Source organism: Nuphar pumila, chromosome 6, assembly GCF_984573655.1.
Source record: "Nuphar pumila chromosome 6, dmNupPumi1.hap1.1, whole genome shotgun sequence".
Taxonomy (NCBI): Eukaryota; Viridiplantae; Streptophyta; class Magnoliopsida; order Nymphaeales; family Nymphaeaceae; genus Nuphar; species Nuphar pumila.
Window position 1 is genome coordinate 122,419,663 of NC_143254.1, and position 23,986 is coordinate 122,443,648.

General features: G+C 40.8%; 1 protein-coding gene across 2 annotated transcripts in view; it reads right to left on the reverse strand.

Annotated features, from left to right (window-relative positions):
* The window catches only part of LOC149835996 (uncharacterized), a 74,013-nt gene that overhangs the window by 38,437 nt on the left and 11,590 nt on the right, over positions 1–23,986 (reverse strand). For both annotated transcript variants that reach the window (XM_090008900.1, XM_090008899.1), the window contains 5 exons: positions 8,121–8,226; positions 7,858–7,956; positions 7,679–7,744; positions 5,297–5,413; positions 662–736 (listed from right to left, as the gene is read on the reverse strand). In XM_090008900.1, the coding sequence (XP_089865026.1) occupies positions 662–736; positions 5,297–5,413; positions 7,679–7,744; positions 7,858–7,956; positions 8,121–8,226 (463 nt within the window). The remainder of the gene's footprint in view (positions 1–661; positions 737–5,296; positions 5,414–7,678; positions 7,745–7,857; positions 7,957–8,120; positions 8,227–23,986) is intronic.

Consider the following 23,986-nt stretch of genomic DNA (forward strand, 5'->3'; position numbering starts at 1 on the left):
CTTTGTCCCATGGTCAAGATACGATCGCAGGCACTCTGTCCAGGCGTGCAGTAGGCAGGCGGGGTGCGTCACGCTAAGTGCAGCAGCAACGGGCAAGGGGCGTGGCAGGCTGGGAGTCAAGGACACAGCGGTAGTGTCAACACTCGGACGAAGTTGGGGCGCCGTGTCCCAGGGTAGGGGACACGGTGATGCAGAGGGCGGTAAAGCGCTGCCGGCAGGGGCGTGTCCAAGCAAGGACACAATAACGAAGGAGAGAGGTGAAAAGTCGAGTCCTGGCAAGGATTCGGCCTATGCAGGAACTAGTGGAGGGAGAGCCAAGAACAAATTTCCAAGAAATACCTCAAAAATTCATTGAAAAATACTGAAGCAAACACCTATTTTGGAACAAAAACCAAAATTAAAATAATAGATAGCATTCAAAACATACATTCTCCAATATTCAGCAATGCCTTAGCAATGGATAGAAGGAAGATAGCTAAGACCTCAACAGGATCAAGCTTTCTATGATAATATTTAAAAGCCACTCACAATGTACTCTAAGAAAAGCAACTTTTTAAGTTGTATGCAATGCCACTTTGAGCTCAACAAATCTCAGACCATGAAATAACTTAAAAAGAAGAGTAGAAATAAAAGGAAAATCACAACAGGCCTATAGAGTCACCTGCCGCAGTTGTGCATTTACTTCAGAAAGAAAACCTTCATCTAGCTGTCCTTCCTGTTCCCTCCGTGACAACTCCTGCAACATAAACAGTGGAAGTTAAACAGCCATAAACACTATTACCTGCAATATCTTCTTTGTGCAGCATGGTTGATGAAAATGAGTAGCATCTAATGAAAATAGTTGCATATTTAAAAACAAAACCAGAGAGAAGGATGGTAATGGTGCCAAGGGGGAAAAAAGATCCATTTTATGGTATACATATGATGATAATGCTTGCTTTATCACATACCTTTATTATAAATTATGTCCAGTAAAATTAAACAGCTCAACTAGTCATATACCATATAATTCTTATGTGCAAGATGCACAAGCAACAAATAGAGCATAAAATATTGGCTGAAGAAAAAAAAAATTTTGCATATACATCTTACGGACCAGCAATATTTAAATGCATATAAAACATGTCATTGAACAAAAACACAGTGATATCATGAGATAGCCTGAATAAACTTAAACAAAAAGATTATCCTATCAAAGTCTCATGGGGGATGTTCTTATGTGCAAGATGCACAAGCAACAAATAGAGCATAAAATATTGGCTGAAGAAAAAAATTTATTTGCACATACATCTTACGGACCAGCAATATTTAAATGCATATAAAACATGTCATTGAACAAAAACACAGTGATATCATGAGATAGCCTGAATAAACTTAAACAAAAAGATTATCCTATCAAAGTCTCATGGGGGATGGTGTTACTTGCTCAGGTTTTGAATCATTTCACACCCTTGCAAGAGCATAACCAATGGCAGGGGCAGGAGGCAGTGTATTCATATTTATGAAAGTGTGTAGGTGCAAATAGCCATAGGTATGGATGCCTATGAACCAATAAAAGTTGTTGGGTTCATAAAAAATAAATCACCTTAGCAATTTTCAGCAGCAGTTGCAACCTATGTCACACAGATACTACAGTGGATACGGGGATGCAGCCATTTTTATAAAGTTTTCAATATGACTAGTAGATAAAAGGACATGACACATGGTCCAAAATGGAGTATTTACGTGACATAGGTTGTGACTGCTGCTAAAGGGTGTTTGAGCTTGTTTTTATGCACACCATCCAATCTTTTGGATTGGTCGTGCATGCACATCTGTACCCTATGTCACAGGGATTCGGCCAGACAGGTACCGCACCCACGTCGATGCGACGCAGGTGCGGCACCCGGTGCGGTCAACCCGACCCTGGGTGCAGTCAACGCACCCAGGGTCATTTTGATACATTTTTCTGTTTTTTTTTGTTTTTTTTGCCCCATGAAATGGTATAAGGGTGATTCTTTGGACAAATCAGAGGTGCCGGAAAAGTGCAAAGTGTGTTTTGGAAGGGGTGTTGTTTTAGAGTTGATACCTGGGGATTTGAAGGCAATAGGAAAAGGTTGCAGATTCCTTGTTGCAGTAGCCCCTGCTGCAACTGCACCACCGGGGACATCATCTAAATCGCTCGACCTGCCCTCACTGTTATAAAAGGTGGGGCTGTTGTCACAACGGGAGAAGGGAGGCATCCTAAAGGGGAACGCGTCGGTGCGAGACAGCTTTTGAGGCGCCGGACTAATACCTTCCCTCTCTTCACCACCAACTCCTCTCTCCCCGTCCTCAAAACCACCACCATCAACACCAACACGAACATTTCTCTTGTCTACCATCTCAAGAACACCACCACCCACCTCCATTAAAACCACCAAAAAAAGAAGAAAAAGGCTACTTTTTTCTTAAGGAAAATACACAAAAAAAACCTTGCTTTTTCTTTTTATCAAAAGTCAGCAAACCAGACCACAAACGGAAAACAGCTCCCCTCTGAAGCCACCAACCTAAAGGGAATCATTCACGGCCATGGCTGCTGCTGCTGCGCCTGCAAAGCTCCCTGCTGTGCCTGCACTACTACTGCCCCGGTCTCTGATGCGCAACCAATCTCCCCCTTTCATCCTTGGTTGCTTCCCATGCTTCCAACATTCGGCCTTTGGGACAAATTAGTAAAGCTAACGCTGCTGCCCCTTATTACTTCAAATCACATCACACCCTACACGTTAAATTTCTATTGCAATAATAAAAAATTCAAAACAAAAACCTCTCTCTCTCTAACCCTAAACACCAGTACATATTTCACTCTCTCTCTCTGTATGGTTTGAGTCTTGACCTGTCTACATCCATCCATGGCAGTCGCTTTCCCTCCACCATCGTTATCCCTAACCCTTTACATGTCTCGAGTGTTGCACCCAACCAGGGTTGGGGACTCTAAACAAAGCTCCTTCACGTGATGCACTAACTAATTGCCCCCAACTAGCCTCCCCTCCACTTCCAGAAGGAAAAAGCGCAAAACACAAAATCTCCCAATATCTTATTATATGTTTTAAAAAAATCTAAAAATGTAAAGGAAGAAAAGATGGCTGGAGGAGGTACGGTCACGGAAACAGAGGTCAAAACTAATAAGATATTGATTGGTGATTTTAAAGCCTGAGTAATTACATCCTGACCAAGGAGATACAATGATATTCTACTTAAATTAAACTAATGGGTCTTGGTTTGATCTTCTTTATAATCATTACAATAAAAAAGGAGAATGCTTGAGTCACTCAAGCTTATCAATTAGAAAGGGGGAACACCCCTATTTATACAAGCAAAAGGGACCACATGGGGGGCTCCCAAAGGAGTCGTTGGGGAGCCCCCGACGACTCTATTGGGAGGCCCCCAATGTGATACGACAAAAAAAGAAGAAAATAAAAATAGAAAAAAATAAAAAGAATAGAAAATAAAATAAAGAAGAAATTACAAGCATTATTCCAAGTGGAATATGCGTAAAAGGTGAAATTACAGAAATACCCTTTCGGGTATTATGGACAAATATATATATATATATATATATTTATATCTATTTATATATACACATAGAGATACGTATACATACATACATAGTATATATGTATATGTATCACTATATATATAAATACATATATACTTACAATGTTGGTTTGCAATTACATTTTAACAGTCATTATTGTCTATATGTAGTTTGACTTATAGTCCTTTGGAAACTTTTTGTGTATATTTTGGTATGTCACCCTTATTACTAAGGGTATAATAGTCTTTTGAATGGAAAGGAGGCTTCTTAATAAAAGTAAGAGAGAAGAGGAATCGATGGCTCTCTCTCACGTTTCCTTCTTCATGACTTCTTCACTTCTTTCTTCCTCTTTCTTCTTCTCTTTTTTTCTACCTCTATTTCCTGCAGGTACCCAGGAAGAAGCATGACCTAAGACAGCATACAGACCACCAGAAAAGTTCCAAGACAACATGAAGCCAAGATCAGCTTCTGAACTCATATATGCTAAAGAACTTGCTTACCAAGCACAGTTAGCCTACTTAGATTGGGAAGATTTGTTACTTCATGCTCCATTGAGTGAGTCAAATCCAACCCACTATAGTTAGCAAGGTAGAGATAAGATTCAACTATGAGCAAGAATGAAGATCTCATGCAAACTTGTTTCAGCAAAAATGAAAACATATACATGGCTAGCGAATTGTTAATGGCAATGTAATGATATCCTTTCAGACCACACATACAGAACTTGATTAGGTCTGTTTAAGCCCCTTTAAGTAATATGTAATGGGAAAATAATAATTTAGATAAGGATAATATCATAACCCACAATTGAGTATTAACTTTTGTGTGGTGTTCATTGAACTGCTTTGTTCGATCCTACTTGAGCCAAATGAACTTCTCGAAGTCAATAGTTTCAAAATTACTTGGTTTTAGGCTTCTTTTACACAGATCAACATAATATAGTGAATACAGCTTGTTTTACTTAGCCACTTGTCCACGGGAGGGAGAACATATATTGATAAGGCTTTAAGTGACTTCACTATAACACAGATCAACATATAGTGCATACCATGTCCCTGGATCAAGTTGTCTTAGTCCAGAAATGCTCAGAAGTCAGGACACATACAAGGGCCAAATATGCTTGAGTGGATTTTAGGCAAAGGGCATATCCTTTTCACATGAAGGACAACACAGGCTATGTTGAAGCTTTTCCCCATGTTAGGAGCTAGATCAAGGAGGGTCTTCCATCCATAGATCAGGCAGTATGGGTTATTTTCTTTATCTCTCACTCTAGTATTAAGGCTCAGGTCCATTCAAACTTGCTAACTGAATTCTCCCAGGTCAAGGAAGCAATATTATTTCTGCATCTTTCATCCTTTAGCAACATTGAAAGATACACAATTCCATCCATTTATCTATAATTAATGGATGCCATTGTCCTTATGATGCTCAATTTTAGATTGTACCATGCTTAGTAACTTTATATGTATCCTAAGCTATAAGAATCACATGATGCTCAAAAACCCAGGATCCCATATAAAACTAACCAACACTTCAAAATTTTAGATTATACTATGATTAGCAGCTTTATATGTATCCTACGCTATAAGAACCACATATTGCTCAAAAAAACAGGATCCACTGCAAGAAACAAACCAAAGCATCATTTGGCCCTTGAAATGATTTCATTTCATTACAAAAGAATAAGACCCTATATCATGCAAAAAAATTATTCAATCAACCTATTTAAAATTAAAGTACCTCTTCCATCAGAAGAAGAGACTGTGGATCCCTTGGAGGCCAAGAAATCTCTTCCTCGTCAACAATCACTGGGTTTATTATTTCCCTCAGCACATCTGTAGCTGATTCTATCTTTTCCTGCAGTGAAGCATAAAAATATTGAACAATTTGCTTAGATATACTGATTGCACAGAAATGAGGTATTTTCCATCATCTACAGGACCATTGGATGTTAGGAACATATCCTGTTTACAACAAAAGATGAGATTGATTTTTAAGTAATAGAAACATGATCACCATAGTCCAGATTCCAGAACATAAGTTCATGGATAAATGCCATATTAGACAGTATTATGGATTGGAATTGTTGTTAATCTGGATAATTTATCTTCTGTTATAAATGATGTTTATGTTTTATGTCATATACAAACAGAGTGGCAGGTTTATAGTACTCTACAGGACAAGTGTATTGTTGGTATTTACCCAGAGTGCCAGAATTCCTGATATATAATGGCTAGATGGTTCCTCGCCCATGTATATATATGGGACTCAAGTCCCCTATTATGTATGCACTATTTGTGCATTTTATGATTAATAAAATCATTATTTTTAATGCCTTTGTGAGTGCCCTCAGTGGCTTTATGATTGTGCTACTTGCCCTTTAGTGGCTTTTGTGTATTTGCCCTTAGTGGCCTTGTGTAATTGCTCCCTTGAAGACTACCTCATTACACATCTAATTATCAGCTGGTAGATAAATACTCTGCTCACAATATATGCAAAGTTCCCAGCCTTGAACCTAAACTGATTTTCTAGATAATAAAGCACATAGTACAAGTAGGGCTGTCAACAGGTCAGATCAGGGAGGGGTCTGAGCTGACTTTAATCTACCATATACTGAATACAGGTTCGGGTTTTGTCAGGTCAGATGTAAGACCTCCCATATTTGGTCATAAATCCCTTTTGTAATCTCAAGTCCATCCTATGTTTAGTCTACAAAATAAGCTTCGGCTTGGGCTGGACTTACATGTACTAAAAGAAATCTCTTTTCACATTTTTATTAGTAAGCACAGTCTGCAAAAAATGGGTATGTATTTCATTTTCAGGCATTTGCTTTATATTCTAATCTCAGTATAAAAGCCTTTTCAACAAGAAAAGCTATAGTTGGCAAACCCAGCGATCCAACTCGGGAATCGTCCGAGTTGGATCAGATCACCTAAGTAACTGGGCCACTGATCCAGCCCAAACCTGTTTTAGCGAGGTTCGGACATGGATTGACTAGGAATCGCCCGAGTCAGCTGATTCAGGACTGAGGTACGGTTAGGTGAATCTGTACCAATTCTAAGAGTCATCTCAGATTTTGAACCGGTTTGTTTCGATATGAACCAGTTCACCGCTTTAAAAGACAGATTTTTTCGAGAAGGGTCTCGTTCTCTCTCGCCTCTTCTTGTTCTCTCTCTAGGGCAACAGCTGGCTGCCACCGTCCACCGCGCCGCCGGCAGCCAGGTGCTCTCTCTCTCTGAGAGGCGAGCCGATACTCGCTCTCCCTCTCTCTCTGCAAGGTGAGCCTCTTCCTGAAGGGCTGCATGAAGAGGTCACGCGTTCGAGACTGAACCTTGTGCCCCGTTGGCATCCTTCCTCCTCTTCCTCTGCTTCTTTCTTCTTCATCTTCTTCCTCCTCCTCTTATGCGGCTGCGACTGTGGCCTTTTATTGAAAGAGGGAAAGAAACCCTAGAATCTTTTTTAGGGTTTTCTTTGGTGTGGTAGTGATGAGTGAGAATCGGGTTGAACTGATTGTTTTGAACCTCGGTAATCCGACCGAATGATTGAGGGATTTAGTTTTTTCGCCTTTTTTCTTTGTAATTTTCAATATTTAAAGTATTATTTAAAAAAAACATTAAAAATTTTTAGGTCCTAACACGTCCGAGTTACCGAGTGGACCTGCTGACCCGCGAGTCAAGGGCCAGGCAATCGAGCCCGAGTCACGGATTTGCCAACTATGAGAAAAGCATATCCAGATCAGGTCTAGTACCTGATACAGATCAAGTTGGGTAACCAAATATCTTACAAGCATCAGACCCAAACTTGTATCCAAACAGATATAAAAAGACACTCCCAAACCTGGGATTGTATGTATCCAGATCGCCTTTCGCTTACCCAAATCCATTTATGGATTTGGTTCAATCATTTATCAACAACACATTGACAGCCCTAACTACAACATGGTATTCAGCAAAGGTACAAAAACATACTTGCAGATTCAGTAAAGTGAGGTCAATATATAATGGAAAAATTGAGATGTAAGGTTAAGAGTATGGCTTCCATCTATGTAAAGCATTAGTTTTTACTAAAATGTTCTAGAAACTAGATCCTATTTACAGCATCAATGAGGAAAGGATGGCTCACATTTGTTTTGTGTACAAGGCGATCTACTAAGCTCATCAAATATGAAGCCAGCTCCTCATAATCTTTCTGCAAATAAATAACATTTCTTTTTCATATTTCATGTAGATTAGCTGAAATACAATCTATGAATACTTTGTAGCAATTTAAGTGACAGGCGAGTAACCAAGTAAAAACCATGCTTTATCATCATCAGACTTGCATGTCTCAGTCCTAGCTGCAAGCCGAATCCAAAAGCTTTCATTGAAGGCCAGAATGTTTTCAGCTACAAGCTTCTGGAGCTGTTTAACCAAGAAAATCACATTATGGTATAAGACTATTAACAAAAAAGGAAGGGGAGGTGGTTTTGGGAAGGAACACAATGGAACGAGTAATTACAAGGGAAAAAAACCATGGAGAAAACGAGAAGAAAAAGTAAAAGAAGATATAAATATTCATCTCTCACTTGATTAGGTCTTGCATCCCTTAGCTTATCTATCAATCTATCCACTTCCACTGTATATTTAAATGATTTCTCAGCATCCTGATTGACTGCATAGATCAAAGTTCTCCTGTTTATTAAGCACAAACTTATCATTTCACGTCGAGAATGCGTGTACGAGAAATCAGACTAAACTGTCGCCCAGTTCAAAGAATTACACTCAGCAACATAATTCAATTGATGTGACATATTATTCATGAATTAGGAGAAATCCTCATGCACGGTAAAAATGCTATACACTCAAACCACAAGCAGCAATGTGATTCATTGTCGAGTGGTAATGGATCTAAATATTTCATCAAAACAAATCCAAGCCAGAACAGAAGTGCATCTAACAGCATGCTTAACATTTCCATTTGAGGGAAGCACATATAGTAGTACAAAATAGAATGTGACCATCAGTATGCAGCACATTGAATGCTTATAATCACATTGACACAGGAGGCATAAAAGCAAGACTAAGTACATAAATACGCTCCACAACATTCTTCTCGAAGAGTTAGATAAATTTCATCATAACTAAGTTATGTGATATTCATGTTTCTTATTGATGCATCCCTATAATATTTTTCCTGTGCTCCTGCAGCATGACTGACACATTGAGAGATTGTCACACAAAAGAAGAAAAAGGAGACATGTTGTAAAACCCGTAAAAAGAATAAATAAATATCGGAACCGGGTTGGATCCAGACCCGAAGACCCCCCCCGTGCCTTTTTAAACACCCCCCAGGGGTTTTTTCTTGTAAAAAAAGACGTGAACCCCCTTCGCCCCCGACGATTCTCTCTCCCACCCCCTGACTGCACTCTCTCTCTCTCTCTCCCTCGCCGGGATACCGTCGCCGGCGACCTCCTCCCTGCTCGCCTCTTCTCTCACCCTTTTCCTTTTTCCGACCGCCTCGTCGGAGCCGACGCTCCCCTCGCCGGAAAAAGTCCCTCCCTCCTCAAGTGAGCCTCCCGTCTCTCTCTCTCTGGTTTCCAGTGAGGGCGCCGGCCCTCCTCCCTTTTCCCCTCTCTTTGCCTCACCCTCCCTCTCTGTTCTCTTTGTGAAGGCGCCGGCAGGAGGTCGCCTTGCCCTCCCTCACCTCCTTGCTCACTCACTCTCCCTCGGTATCTTGTTTCGCCAAGGAGGGGTGTCACCCCCTCCCTGGTTCTCCCTTTTTAGAGGGGAGGGGCGCCGCCCCTCCCTATTCCCTTTTTTTAACAAGAAAGGGGTGTCGCCCCCTCTCTGGTTCTCACTTTTTACAGAGGAGGGGCGCCGCCCCCTCCCTGGCTCTCCTTCTCGGTTGACAGGGGAGGGGCGTAGCGCCCCCCCACCCCTTCTCTTTGCTCTCTGTTGTCAGGGGAGGGGCGCAGCCCCAATTCCCTCTCGGACCCATGTGTTTACGAGTTGAGGGCGGGCTCGGCCTGGCAGCCAAGCCCACCCCCTGTTAAAATACATGTAATATATATATATATATATATATATTGTCTAATATACCCAATAGGGGTATTTTAGTCATTTCACAAGTACCCGATAGGGGTACTTGTTATTTTCCCTTTTTTTGTATTTATTTTGCGCATTCTTTTTTTCTTTTTTCCTTTTTGTTTTTTACCCACATAAGGGGCCCCACCATTGAGTCGATGGGGCCCCCAACGACTCCATGGGGAGCCCCCTTTGTGGCACTTCTTTTTAGGCCATAAGGCCACCCCTCTCTCTCTTTCTTTTTGTATATATAGGGGTGCCCACCTCTTGTATTCTTCACTCTTGAGAGCTCTCTCTCTTTTCAGTAAGAGACATTTATATTTTTATGTTGTGTTGTCTATTTGTGGATTTGGGTGTTATCCCTTTTGTTTGTTCATTGGTGGATGTTGTAAGTGCTTATCGCACTCTTTGTTTTTCCGCATATCTCATTACATGGTATCAGAGCCTTGTGTATGCTCTTGATTCTTAATATAGCTAGTTGAGTAGTTATATATTGTTTTCTTTTTGTATCTCTCTTTGTTTGTCTTCTTGTGAGAGACTAAATGGAAGGGAAACAAAAGATTGATCTCTCCTTCAAGCTTAATGGCTCCAACTACATGATGTGGGCCGCCGCCATGGAGAACAACCTCAAAGGTAAAAAACTTTGGGGATACGTTATGGGCACAATTCCGAAACCACAACTCTAACTCACCAAGATGGATGGTGATCAAGAAAAAGCTCTTGAAGGAAATGTCTGCATGAAGGCCATTGAAGATCACCAATCTAAAGTGGAAGATTGGGAAAGTAAGCATGCGAAGATTCTTGCTTAGTTCATGAACAATGTCGAGCTCAAAATTTGTGCCAACATTGCTAAATTTCGGATGGCTAATGAAGCATGGTTCTTTATGAAAGGTATGTTTACTCAAAAAGACCTTGCTCGTCAATTCTTCCTCCAAGAAAAAATCCAGACTATCAAGCAAGGAGAAATGAGTGTAAGGGATTAACTTTAGCACTCTTGGACCCTTATGGGATGAGCTATCTTTACTAGAACCAAAGTGGGTTTCTAGTGTAAATGTGAAACTAAGGAGAGAACAAATGAAAAAAGAACACTTTTTCCAATTTCTACATGAGCTTAGGCCCTTATATGAACAAGTTAGATCTTCCCTTCTTCATAGATCTAAGCCTCTTCCCTTGGAAGATGCCATAGCCGAAATATGCCAAGAAGAAACTCGTCTTAGCATGATTAAAGGAAGAGATGACGTTTTGACCGTATCTAAACCCGACAACCATGTAAAAGCCTATAAGCCTCCACACTTTGGAAGGCAAAATAAGTATAATGGCAACTATAGAAAAGTCATTTGCCATCATTGCCAAGAACCGAGTCATATAAGACCTAATTGCCCTAAGTTGAACGAAGCACCTAAAAATAAGGTTGCCTTCGTTGAAGAAATAACTAAAAAGAAGGAGAAAACTATCAAAGGGAATGAGTCTTTTTCTCTTGCTCAACTATCGAAAGCACTACAAACTCTACTCAAGATACCATCAACCTTGGGTGCCGCCATAGCTTCTTCCTCTCCTCCAAGTATGTCTTCTTGGATCCTTGATTCTGGAGCTTCCTTTCATATGACCCCTCATGAAAATAAGCTTTCCGATTTGTGTAATAACTCTAAAAACTCCTATGTTTCAACTGCCGATGGTACATCTTTACAAGTAAAAAGATTTGGAACTTTAAATTTTTTCAAAGATTTCTTTGTGCCAAATGTGAGAGTGGTACCTCAACTTAATTTAAATCTCCTCTCTGTTGCTTAAATATGTGATCATGAATGTGAAATCTTCTTCTCAACTAAGGATTGCTCTATACAGGATCTCCAGTCCGGGAAGCAGATTGGGCAAGGCCATAGGAGAGGAGATCTTTATTACATGAGCAACTTGAAACTTTCAACTAACTCTTTTTGTAACCATGTCCAAGATAAAAATATTGAAATTTGGCATCAAAGACTTGGACATCCAAGTTTCCCAAAAATGTACTTCTTTTCATTTGGAAAGAAATTTTGTAATGAGAAACATTTTGTTTGCAAGAGTTGTATTTTTGGCAAAATGAAATCCACTTCTTTTCCAAATCGAACTTTTGTGTCCAAAATACCATTTGAGTTAGTCCATTCGGACGTTTGGGGTCCTTCTCCGGTCATGTCCAAGGGAGGATACACCTATTACGTTACTTTCATTGATGACTACACTAGGTATGTGTGGATCTACTTTCTCAATTTAAAATCCGAAGTCTTTGACTTCTTCAAGAAATTTCATATGATAGTCAAAAACCATTTTTTAAGTAATATCTCTACTCTTAGATCTGATTCGGGTGGAGAATATATATCAAATGAATTTCAAAATTATTTAGAAATAAATGGAATTTGTCATCAAAGATCGTATCCTAAGACTCCTCAACAAAATGGTTTAGCCGAAAGAAAGTTAGACACATCATGGAAACCACTAGGACACTCCTTATTTCCAAGAAAATTCCAAAAAGTTTTTGGGTCGAAGCCGCCTTAACCTCAACGTACTTAATAAATAGAATGATATCTTCATCCTTACAAAATACATCTCCATATGGAAAACTATTTGAAAGAACACCCGATTTCAATAGATTAAGAATTTTCAGGTGTAAATGTTTTGTCCTTACACGTAAAAGAGACAAATTATCTCCTAAATCTATTGAATATGTTTTCTTAGGGTATGGAGAAAATCAAAAGGGTTTTAAATGTTTTGACTTGAAAAATAACAAACTCTATGTATCCAAAGATGTAACCTTTTTGGAAAATGAAAATGGTTTTATAAAAACTAAAGATATTGACGAAAGTGAATATGCTTTCTTACTTGATCTTCTCTCCCAAGAAGATGAGACTCCTCAAGAAGAGGAAATCTCTAATGAGTCGCTAAATGACCTAGAGGATATTCCTCTTAACAATGTTGAAAATGAAAGTGATAGACCAATCCAAACCTATGTTAGGCGTGGTCAACAAGCTCAAATAAGCGCCTTAGAAAAATACTCTCAAGGGTCGAACATAGAAAAAACCTCTTTAAGGAGATCCAGCCGAATCTCCAATCTTCCTAATATGTTTGTTTCCTATAAGTCTCTAACTCCAAGGTATAGAGCGTGTCTAATTGCGTTACACTCATTTCATGAACCTTCACATTATAATGAAGCCAAAAACATTCCCCAATGGGTTGAAGCCATGAACTTAGAGCTTAGTGCCCTTAAAAAGGCAAAAACTTGGGAAATAACTTCACTACCCACTAGAAAGAGATCGATTGGATGTAGATGGGTCTTCAAAATTAAGACTAAAAGTGATGGTTCATTAGAACGCTATAAAGCCCGATTAGTAGCAAAAGGATACGTTCAAGAATACGGTATAGACTATGAAGAAACTTTCGCACCCGTAGCTAGGATGACTAGTGTTAGGACTCTTATTGCCGTTGCGTCAGTTAAAAAATGGCCTATCTATCAACTAGATGTTAAGAATGCATTCCTAAATGGTGAATTAAATGAAGAAGTTTACATGGATCCTCCACCAGGAGTATCTATTGGTAAAAATAAAATTCTCAAACTTAAAAAGACATTATATGGTTTGAAACAAGCCCCAAAGGCTTGGCATGATAGATTTAGTAATGTAATGACAAGTTTGAATTTTCGTTTATGTTATACTGACACTGTTTTGTTTGTGAAAAGTGCAGGGTCTTCAGTAGTTATTCTACTACTTTATGTTGATGATATGATCATCACTGGAAGTGATGAGCAAGGAATTAATGATATTAAGAAAGTTTTAAAAGAAAATTTTGACATGTCTGACCTTGGTTTCTTAAGATACTTTTTAGGAATTGAAGTGGCGTACTCTTCTCGAGGGTACATTCTCTCTCAGATGAAACTTGTTGCTGACATTTGTTCCAAGTCTGGTATCTCCGATGATAAGAACACAGAAACCCCTGAAGTCATCAATGCAAAGTTAAGATTAGAAGATGGAACACCTCTCGAGGATCCTACTCCCTATCGTCAATTTGTTGGGTCTCTAACCTACTTATCCATCATTCGGCCAGACATAGTTTATGTCGTCCACTCTGTCAGTCAGTTTCAACATGCACCTACAACCGTGCACATGAGTGCAGTCTTAAGGATTGTCAGATACATTAAAAACACCATAATTAAGGGAGTTTTTATTTCCTCCTCTTCATCACTTGATTTAATTGCTTATACTGATGCTGATTGGGGAGGAAATCCCAATGACCGAGTCTCAACTACGGGATTTTGTGTTTTCTTAGGTGACTATGATTTCTTGGAGATGCAAGAAGCAGCACAAAGTATCCTTGTCCTCAACGGAAGCAAAATATCGTGCTATGGCCACTACAACCATGGAACTTGTGTGGCTAAGAAGTCGCCTCAGTGATATGGGCATTGTCATCTCCACTCTTTCGAAGATGTGTTGTGACAACAAAAGCGCAATTTACATTGCAAGCAAACACACCTTCCATGAGCGTACTAAGCACATCGAGATGGACTGCCATTACGTACATGATGAATACCTAAGAGAAATCATAGCACTACCTTACGTCACATCCGAGTACCAGTTGGTGGACTTCTTCACTAAAGCCCTTGTTGCTCCTCGTTTTTTGTTTCTCCTTAACAAGCTTTCGGTTATATCCTCGTAAAGCTTGAGGGAGGGTGTTAAAATACATGTAACATATATATATGTTCATATATATATATTGTCTAATATACCCAATAGGGGTATTTTAGTCATTTCACAAGTACCCAATAGGGGTACTTGTTATTTTCCCCTTTTTTGTATTTATTTTGCACATTCTTTTTTTCTTTTTGTTTTTTACCCACATAAGGGGCCCCACCATTGAGTCGATGGGGCCCCCAACGACTACATTTGTGACCGTTGGGGGCTCCCAACGACTCCATGGGGAGCCCCCTTTGTGGCACTTCTTTTTAAGCCATAAGGCCACCCCTCTCTCCCTTTCTTTTTGTATATATAGGGGTGCCCCCCTCTTGTATTCTTAACTCTTGAGAGCTCTCTCTCTTTTCAATAAGAGACATTTATATTTTTATGTTGTGTTGTCTCTTTGTGGATTTGGGTGCTATCCCTTTTGTTTGTCCATTGGTGGATGTTGTAAGTGCTTATCGCACTCTTTGTTTTTCCGCATATCTCATTACACCCCCGCCCCCTTTTGTGTTTTCGGGCTGGGACCGGGCTCGACCTAGAAGCCGAGCCCATCTCACCCTCTCCTTTTTTGATGAACTGAGCCCGACTCGATTCGAGCCTTACCGGCCCACTCGACCGAGTGAGTTCGGTCCTCGCCAAGCCCAACTAGTCCCCTCTCTGCTTGCATCCAGTCAGGCTCAGCCGAGCCTGGCTAACCCCGTGTCCCAGCTCAGCTAACCCAAATTTTGGATTCGGCTTAGCCAAGCGGCCCGAACTAGGGTCGGGTGAGGCCCTACTTCACGAATCTGGCACAAATGCATAATTTTAGAAAGAATTTTCCTTGTTCGTATTTTCGCAATGCAAAAAATACTTTAGCGCACCCTATTGGCACAATATACTTGACACGTGCACCAAGGCACGACCTGATAACCTATGCTCGAAATCGTCAGCGAATTCGATGATCTCCAAGGTAGGTAAAAGTTGCGCAAAGGACAATGAAAGATCTAAATTAAGCATACGACATTTAAACTGCAATATATATATATATATATATATATATATATATATATATATATATATATATATATATATATATATACATATACGTTTTTAACTCAAGGACGCAATTTTGCGATCTTTGTCTTTTCTCTTATGTCATCTACTTTGCCGTTGTGCTTTAGTGCACAAGCTATTGTTTATGCATTTAATTAAAGGGTACAGTTTTGTAATCTTTGTCTTCTTTCTTTTATGTTATTTACTTTGCCATCACGCTTTAGTGCACATGCTAATGCTTACGCAATTAATTCAAGGACATAGTTTTGTGATCCTTGTCCTCTTTTCTTTATGTCATTTATTTTGTCGTCGCGCTTTAGTGCACAAGCTACTCTTATGTATTTATTTAGCCGAGGTACGGTTTTGTACCTCGTTAACTGCTTATGCATTTATTTAGTCGAGGTACGGTTTCGTACCTCATGCACTGCTTACGCATTTATTTAACCAGAGTACGGTTTCGTACCTCGTGCACTACTTACGCACTTATTTGCTTTACACTTTACCGTTGCGCTGCAATGTGCACAGGCTTGCATTGTAATATATGTATGATTTTTACATAAATGCAACTCGTAGGACATGCAAGAGCATATCCTATCCTACATGTTTCCTACTCACTCTTTTTCAAAAGACATGGGTTTACGCATTGGGCGCTAGAGTTTTAAAAAAAAGGATTCCTTGCGGGAGTCCAGCTCTCCAAATGCGTAGTTTTGCAAAGCAAAGTATGCATGCTTATAGGTTGCGAAATTGCAACTAAGCTTTCCCAAGTCGGCGCATTTGGGAGAAATGTTTTACAACTTCGGGGTGAGTTTCCGATATGACTCGGATAGCCCCGATTGGGGGTATAAGCATGTGCTTGGGCGGGTTCTGCTGAAAAACCCATATCCTGTTTATCGCAAATAGTATCGCAAGACATGCGCAACATGATGATATTGTGATAAATGGATGAGAGATCCATGGCGACCTCGTATCATGCAAATTGCACAAGGATGTACAAGTGTTTTTAAAGACTAGATCATGTCAAACTAAATAATATAGCTTTAATGTTTCTTTTACGAAACAATGGAGTTAGTTTTTTTTAAGAAACTGTTATCCCTATCATCGTAGTTGTACTTTTAGACAAGCACAACATGTTAATGCTACGATGATTGGACGAAAGGTTCAGGTAACCTTGAAGCGTGCAAATGGCACATTGTGGAAATCACATAATAGTGATCGCCTTCACAGGCAAGATGCTCCAGCTGGTTTGAAAGACCAGATCATGTAGAATGTGTCTTCAGATAAATACGCACCCATTCGCCCCACCGTTTTTCGTCAAAGGAGATGATGAGATGGTACAAAAACTTCGATGGACAGGTTGTTAACAACTACCCATCGGGCAAATGACTCGGTGTCCCCAGTCATCGAAGTTAGGGGACGAGACTATAAAAAATTATCCAAGGTAGTAGATCCCATAGACTTCTACAGAAGTTGGATGCATCCCTTGTTACGTATGCCTTTGACGAATTCTCTCTCGGTCACTGGTTGTCCCCTTAGGAGCAGACTCAGCTAGCTACCCGGGATATAAAAAATACATGGCATAATAAACCTTCGGATTAGTCTTAGTTGTTTCTACAGTTTGCGTCTATGCGTACCTGCAGACAACTAATATCGAAACAAAGTTATCTTGCTCTAATCACTTATCAAATTGCGTATCGTATATGAATTTAATGCATATGTTAGATTTGTTCACATTACTTGCTGAATTGTATATCATGTATGAATTAAATACATATGCTAGAATTATTCTATATTGTCCTACTTGTGCACCTACCAATTTTTCATGAAACTGACCCATTTTATGGGTACATGTGATGATTAGGTTTACGAGACAGTCGATGGCACGATTGCAAGATGGCTTCAAGATATCATTGTTTTTGTTGGCATTCCACGTCCTGGATACATTTTGAGTTTTGCATTTTGTATAAACTTGATATTTTCTTCTAATACATAGGGTTTCTAAATGACTTGCGAAGATACAATCTATTGTGAAATGGAGGTTTTACGCTAACGCGGCAAAGGTTATCGACTTGTCTCTTTTCTTTTCGAAAAATCATTTTCGCCGATTCACTCAAACAAAAACTCTAAAAAAAGGATTTTCTAGTCTCTTTCAAGTTTATTTTAAAGGTTTACAAGTTCAAAATTTTAGAGTGTTACAACTTGGTATCGGAGCCTAGGGAAACAGTGATTCTTGATCATCGAGCATCCACATTGCGTTGTAAATAAAGTCTTCTCTGCTTATAATTAAACTGCGTACATTAGACTAAATAAAGTTTTCATATTTTTGTTTGAAGTTTTTGCTTAAGGAGATGAACCCTCTTACTGATGCCCGAAGTGACGAAGGTAGTGGCACGCGTTGGATGCGTGGCCGCTCAGTAAGGGGTATGGGTCTTGTCCTCGAAAGAGGCGGACATTTGATGGCTTGGTCAGACTATTGAGCTAGTAGGCCACCCCCACCCACGTTCACTGATGCTTGGGGTTTTGCACTCCCTGTTGCCTGCCAGGCGGCGTTAGTCGCATCATGGGCAGCGATATACTTTCGAGAGGACGACCATGTTCCATTACATGTACGGGTCAACCATAACGTCACATCTGGTGTGTCGGAGGTGGAAGGCCCCCTGAATGCGCAAGTGGAGTCTACGAACTCCTTTGTCATTTGAAGATAGTTTTCCCTTTTGGCATATCTACCAGCTCTGCTGGGATTTTGTGAGTTGCTTACACAAATTATATGATATGAATATTTTTTACTTCGTTTTCTCGAATTCCTTGAATCTTTATTTGTGTAGCCTTTGGTTATATTAAGGATGGTGAGGAACTTGAACGACGATTCAACAGGCGAATGGTCGGAACAACGGGGATTCATGATGGATTCCCTTAGTACCCTGGCTGAGGCAATTCAGAGTCAGGTCCGCACGCAGCAAGATCAAGTACCTTTTTCAGAGGCTAGCCATCATAAGACGGTGACGTATGAAAAGATCATGAAGCTTGATCCCCCGACCTTCGCTGGCAAGACTGATCCTAAACTAGCCGAGAATTGGGTTAAGAAGATCGAGCGCGCTTTTCAGGTAATGTTGGTACTTGAAGAAAAGAAGATACGTTTTGGAACTTAATGGCTTAAGGATGATGCTCGCAAATGGAGGGATACTACCAGGGGCATCCGATTTTCGGGAGCAACAATTATCCCTTGGAAAGCTTTTCGTGGTACCTTTTAAGCAAACTACTTTCTCCCACATGCGCGGGACAAGAAGATAGAATTTTTGAAGTTATGTCAAGGTGGCTCGAGTCTGGTGGATTACACCACAAGTTTTCAAAACTTAGAATGATACTGTCCCAACCTGTTCGAAGATCATCGCCTGACTCCGTCACCGGGTCCTGACCAGTATGCCCTCAACTTTCTTTGCCGCAGTTGCGGAAACCACTCATTTGAACGATGTTTGGGAACGAGTTAAGGGTTGACAAGATAGAAAGTCTATTGGGAATGACGGAGGCAACAAACTATAACATCCTGACGGCAAAACGCAGAGACCTCCATTCAAGAAGCAAAATCAAGATAGAGGAATCGAGCCCCATAATAGCCAAGTCAATCATGCCCAAAGTGCAACTATGATCATCTTGAACAACCGTACCCTCGAGACACTGGAGGCAGTCTATACTGCGGAAAGATGAGACATTACGTTCAAGATTGTCGCAAGAAAGCAGCAGATTGGCAAAGATAAACCACAGTTGAAGGTCAGCAGTAACAACAACCACAAAAGAAACTACAAAGAAAAGTGGCAGGCCGTGTCTATTCTTCTGTGACCAAACAAGTAGAGAATAGCGAGTAGACACTCTAATAGTCTTAGGTTAATACTTTTTGTGTTTCAGTACGGATTTTTTCAGGCAAAGGTTCATCAATGAAATCACGTATGAATTTTGTTCAATCGAATTAATAGCTCAATACTTTTCTCAGAAACTCATTGTGAGTTATCTTGATCACTTTAAGAAGCATATATGTTTGGATACACACACATGTTGTGCATCCTCGTTAACCACGATTAACTTAGACTACAATCTTTGTAGATAAAAAAAAAATTCTAGGACAAAATTCTTTTAAAAGGGGTAGGATGTAAATTCCATTTTTTTTCAAAAAAAGAAGAAATAGATCCAAGTTGGAACTGGATCCAGACCCACCTGTGTGCTTCTATTTAAGCACGCAGGGGGTGGCGGTTTGGGGGTGGGGGGGGGGGACCCTTTTACGCATAAAAGAAAAGACCCCCCCCCCCTGACGCTTTTCTCTCCCCTCCCATGTGTCTCTCTCACCCCGACTCTTCCCAACCTCCCTGCGCAACCCCCGAGCCCTCGCCGGGATTCCATCGTCGGACACCCTTCCACCCTCCCTTGCTCGCAGGATAACCCCCGATTGCCCGCCAGGATTCCTCTCTCCCACTCGACAAACCCTGCGCCCTCACCTCCCATCTCTCGTCTTCTTCCCTCGTCTCGCCGACGACTTCTCTCTTGTAGGTACGCGCCTCCCCCCCTCCGTCTCTCTCTTCCTCTCTCTGTTTCGTTCAGCAAGGGAGGGGCGCCGCCCCTCCCTGCTCTATCTCTACGTCTCCCTCTGCTTCCTCGGTTCGCAGGGAGGGGCACCGCCCCGTTCCTGTTCTCTCTCTCTCTCTGTTTGCAGGTGAGGGGCGTTGTTCCCCTCTTCGCTCCATGTTCTCGACTGACAGAGGAGGGGCATAACCCCCCTTTTCTCCTTCTCGGTAGACAGGGGAGGGGCGCAACCCCCCTTCTCTCTGTCCTCCAGTAAGGATGTCGGTAGGAGGGCGCCGACCCTCCTGCCTTTTTCCTCCTCTCTTTGACCCATCCTGCCTCACCCTCCCTCTCTGTTCTCTCGGTGAAGGCGCTGGCAGGAGGTCGCCGACCTCCTGCCTCGCGCTCCCTCACCCCCTGCTCGCTCGCTCTCTTTCTTTTTCCAGGGTGGGGCTAGGCCAGACCCTTTGCGTTAGCGGAATGGGGTCGGGCTCGGCCTGGTTGCCAAGCCCACCCCAACCCCTTATGTTTGCAGAGTGGGACCGGGCTCAACTAGGTTGTCGAGCCCACCCAAGACCCTTTGTGATTACGGGATGGGGCCACGCTCTGCCTTGTTGCCGAGCCCACCCCAGCCCCTTGTGCTTACCGGATGGGGCCGGGCTCAGCCTGATTGCCGAGCCCACCCGAGCCCTTGTGTTTTCGGGTTGGGGCCGAGCTCGACTTAGTAGTCGAGCCCACCACACCCTTTTCCCTTTGTTTTCTGAACCGAGCTCGGCTCGGTTAGGGCCGAACCGACTCACTCACCCGAGTGAGCTCGTTCCCCTCCCTTTCCCAACTCGGCACCCCGATTATGGACTCGGCCCAGCATAGCGGCTTGAATCAGGGTCGGGTTTGACCCCCGCGACACGAGCATGATTCTTTCTTTTTTTGCGTACGACGAAGCTTTGAGCGCACCCCATCAGCGCAACAGACTCTACACGTGCACCAAGGCACAAGCCCTTGATAACCTACTCTCAGAATCGTCAGCGAATCCGACGATCTCCAAGATAGGGGAAAGTTGCGCAAAGGATAATGGAATATCTAAATTAAGCATATGACATTTAAATTGTAGTATATATATATATACATATATGTATATATGTACGTATTTAACTCAAGGACACAGTTTTGCGATCCTTGTCCTTTCCTTTATGTCATCTACTTTGCTACCGCGCTTTAGTGCACAGGCTACTGCTTACGCATTTAATTTAAGGACGCAGTTTTGTGATCCTTGTCTTCTTTCCTTTATGTCATTTACTTTGTTGTTGCGCTTTAGTGCACAGGCTACTGCTTACGCATTTAATTCAAGAATGCAGTTTTGCGATCCTTGTCCTCTTTCCTTTATGTCATTTACTTTGTCGCCGTACTTTAGTGCACAGGCTACTGCATACGCATTTATTTAGTTGAGGTACGGTTTTATACATCATGCACTGCTTATGCATTTACTTAGCTGAGATACGGTTTCGTATTTCGTGCACTGCTTACGCATTTATTTAGTCGGGGTACAGTTTTGTACCTCATGCACTGCTTACGCACTTATTTGTTTTACACTTTACCGTCACGTTGCAATGTGCAGAGGCTTGCATTGTAATGTATGAATGATTCTTACATAAATACAACTTGTAGGACACGCAAAAGCATATCCTATCCTACCTGTTTCCTACTCGCTCTTTTTCAAAAGACATGGGTTTGCACATTGGGCGCTAGAGTTTTAAATAAAAGGAATTCCTTGTGAGAATCCAGCTCTCCAAATGCATAGTTTTGCAAAGCAAAGTCTGCACACTTATAGGTTGCGAAATTGCAACTAAGCTTTCCCAAGTCGGCGTATTTAGGAGAAATGTTTTACAACTTCGGGGTATTTTCGATATGACTCGGATAGCCCCGATTGGGGGTATGAGCATGTGCTGAGAAACCCATACCCCATTGATCGCAAATAGTATCGCAAGACATGTGCAACATGCTAATACTACGATAAATAGATGATAGATACATGGTGACCTCGTATTGTGCAAATTGCACAAGGATGTACAAGTGTTTTTAAAGACTAGATCACGTCAAACTAAATCATATAGCTGTATCGTTTTTTTTACGAAACAATGGAGTTGGGGTTTCTTTTGAGAAACTGTTACCCCTCTCATCGTAGTTGTACTTTTACACAAGCACAACATGTTAATGCTACGATGATTAAACGAGAGGTTCGAGTAATCTTGAAGCGTGTGAATGGCATATTATGGAAATCAAGTAATGGTGATGATCGCCTTTACAGGCAAGATGTACGACCTGGTTTAAAAGACCAAAGCATGTAGAATGAGTCTTCAGTTAAATAAAACCTGACGCACCCATTCGCACCGTTGTTTTCTATCAAGGGAGAGGATGAGATGATACAAAACTCTGATGGACAAGTTGTTAACAACCACCCCTCGGGTAAATGACTCGATGTCCCCCGTCATCGGAGTTAGGAGACAGGACTATAAAAAATTATCCAAGGTGGTAGATCTCATACACTTTTGCAAAAGTTGGATGCATCCCTTGTTACGTATGCCTTTGGGGAATTCTCTCTCGGTCACTGGCTGTCCCCTTAAGAGCAGACTCAGCTAGCTACCCTGGGTATCGAAAATACATGGCATAATAAACCCTCGGATTAGTCTTAGTTGTTTTTACAGTTTGCACATGTGCATACCCACAGGACAACTAATATCGAAACAAAGTTATCTTGCTCACATCACTTATTAAATTGCGTATCATATATGAATTTGATGTATATATTAGATTTGTTCACATTACTTGTTGAATTGTGTATCATGTATGAATTAAATGCATATGCTAGAATTGTTCTACATTGTCTTGCTTGTGCACCTACCAGTTTTGTATGAAACTGACTCATCTTATAAGTACAAGTGACAATTAGGTTTACAAGACGGGCGATGACGTGATTGCAAGATGGCTTCAAGATCTCATTATTTATGCTAGCATTCTGCGTCCTGGATACATTTTGAGTTTTGAATTTTGTATAAGGGTCTCTTTAGAAAATCTCATTTTTATACAAACTTATATTTTTTTCTACTACATAGGGTTTTAAAATGATTTGTGAAGATACAAGCTATTATGAAATGGAGGTTTTACGTTAATGCGCCCAAGGTTGTCGACTTGTCTCTTTTCTTTTCGAAAAATTGTTTTTGTTGATTCACTGAAACAAAAACTCTAAAAAACAAAGGATTTTCTAGTCTCTTTCAAGTTTATTTTAAAGGTTTACGGGTTCAAAATTTTGGGGCGTTACATGTAGATAGCACTCTTGTTGTGGCAGCACATCTTTGAAGCTCTTAGAATCTTGATTCTCATATCAACCAACAGTCTTCTCAGCCACACTACCTCCATTATGGTAGTAGTCATTGTTCGGTATTCGCCTTCAATTGAGGAAAAAAAGGCCTTCTGTTACTTTTGGAACCTCTATGAGATTAATGATTCACCTAAGAAAACACAAAAACCTGTGGTTAAGTGTCTATTGTTAATATAACCTCCTCAGTCTGCATCTATATATGCAAGTAAATCTAATGTAGAAGAAAAAAACATAAACAAGCCTTTAGAAATAGAATTTTTAAAATATCTAATAATATGTTAAACAACTCCCATGTGAATAGATGTGGCAGCGCGTTGAAACTGACTAGTGTGTACATTGTGTATTATATCAAGTCTAATAATAGTCAAGTAAGAAAGAACGTTGATAAGCTGTCTATAAGGAGTTGGATCGTCTAGAGGCTCCCATCATCAATTTTCATCTTGACATTTGTTACTTCAAAAGTGTCAACCTTCTTATCATCTGATATTTCAGACCAAAGAATAATATCAGAAGCAAACTTAGACCGAGATAATAAATACCCTCTAGGAGAATAAGAAACTTTTATTCCTAGAAACTAACGTAGAAAACCCAAATCAGGCATTTCAAAACTAGTTTTAAGAATATTTTTAATGTGTTGAACTCCTTGGGTATCTCATCTAGTGATTATCATATCATCAACATAGAGAAGCAGAATGACAATACCTACATCAAA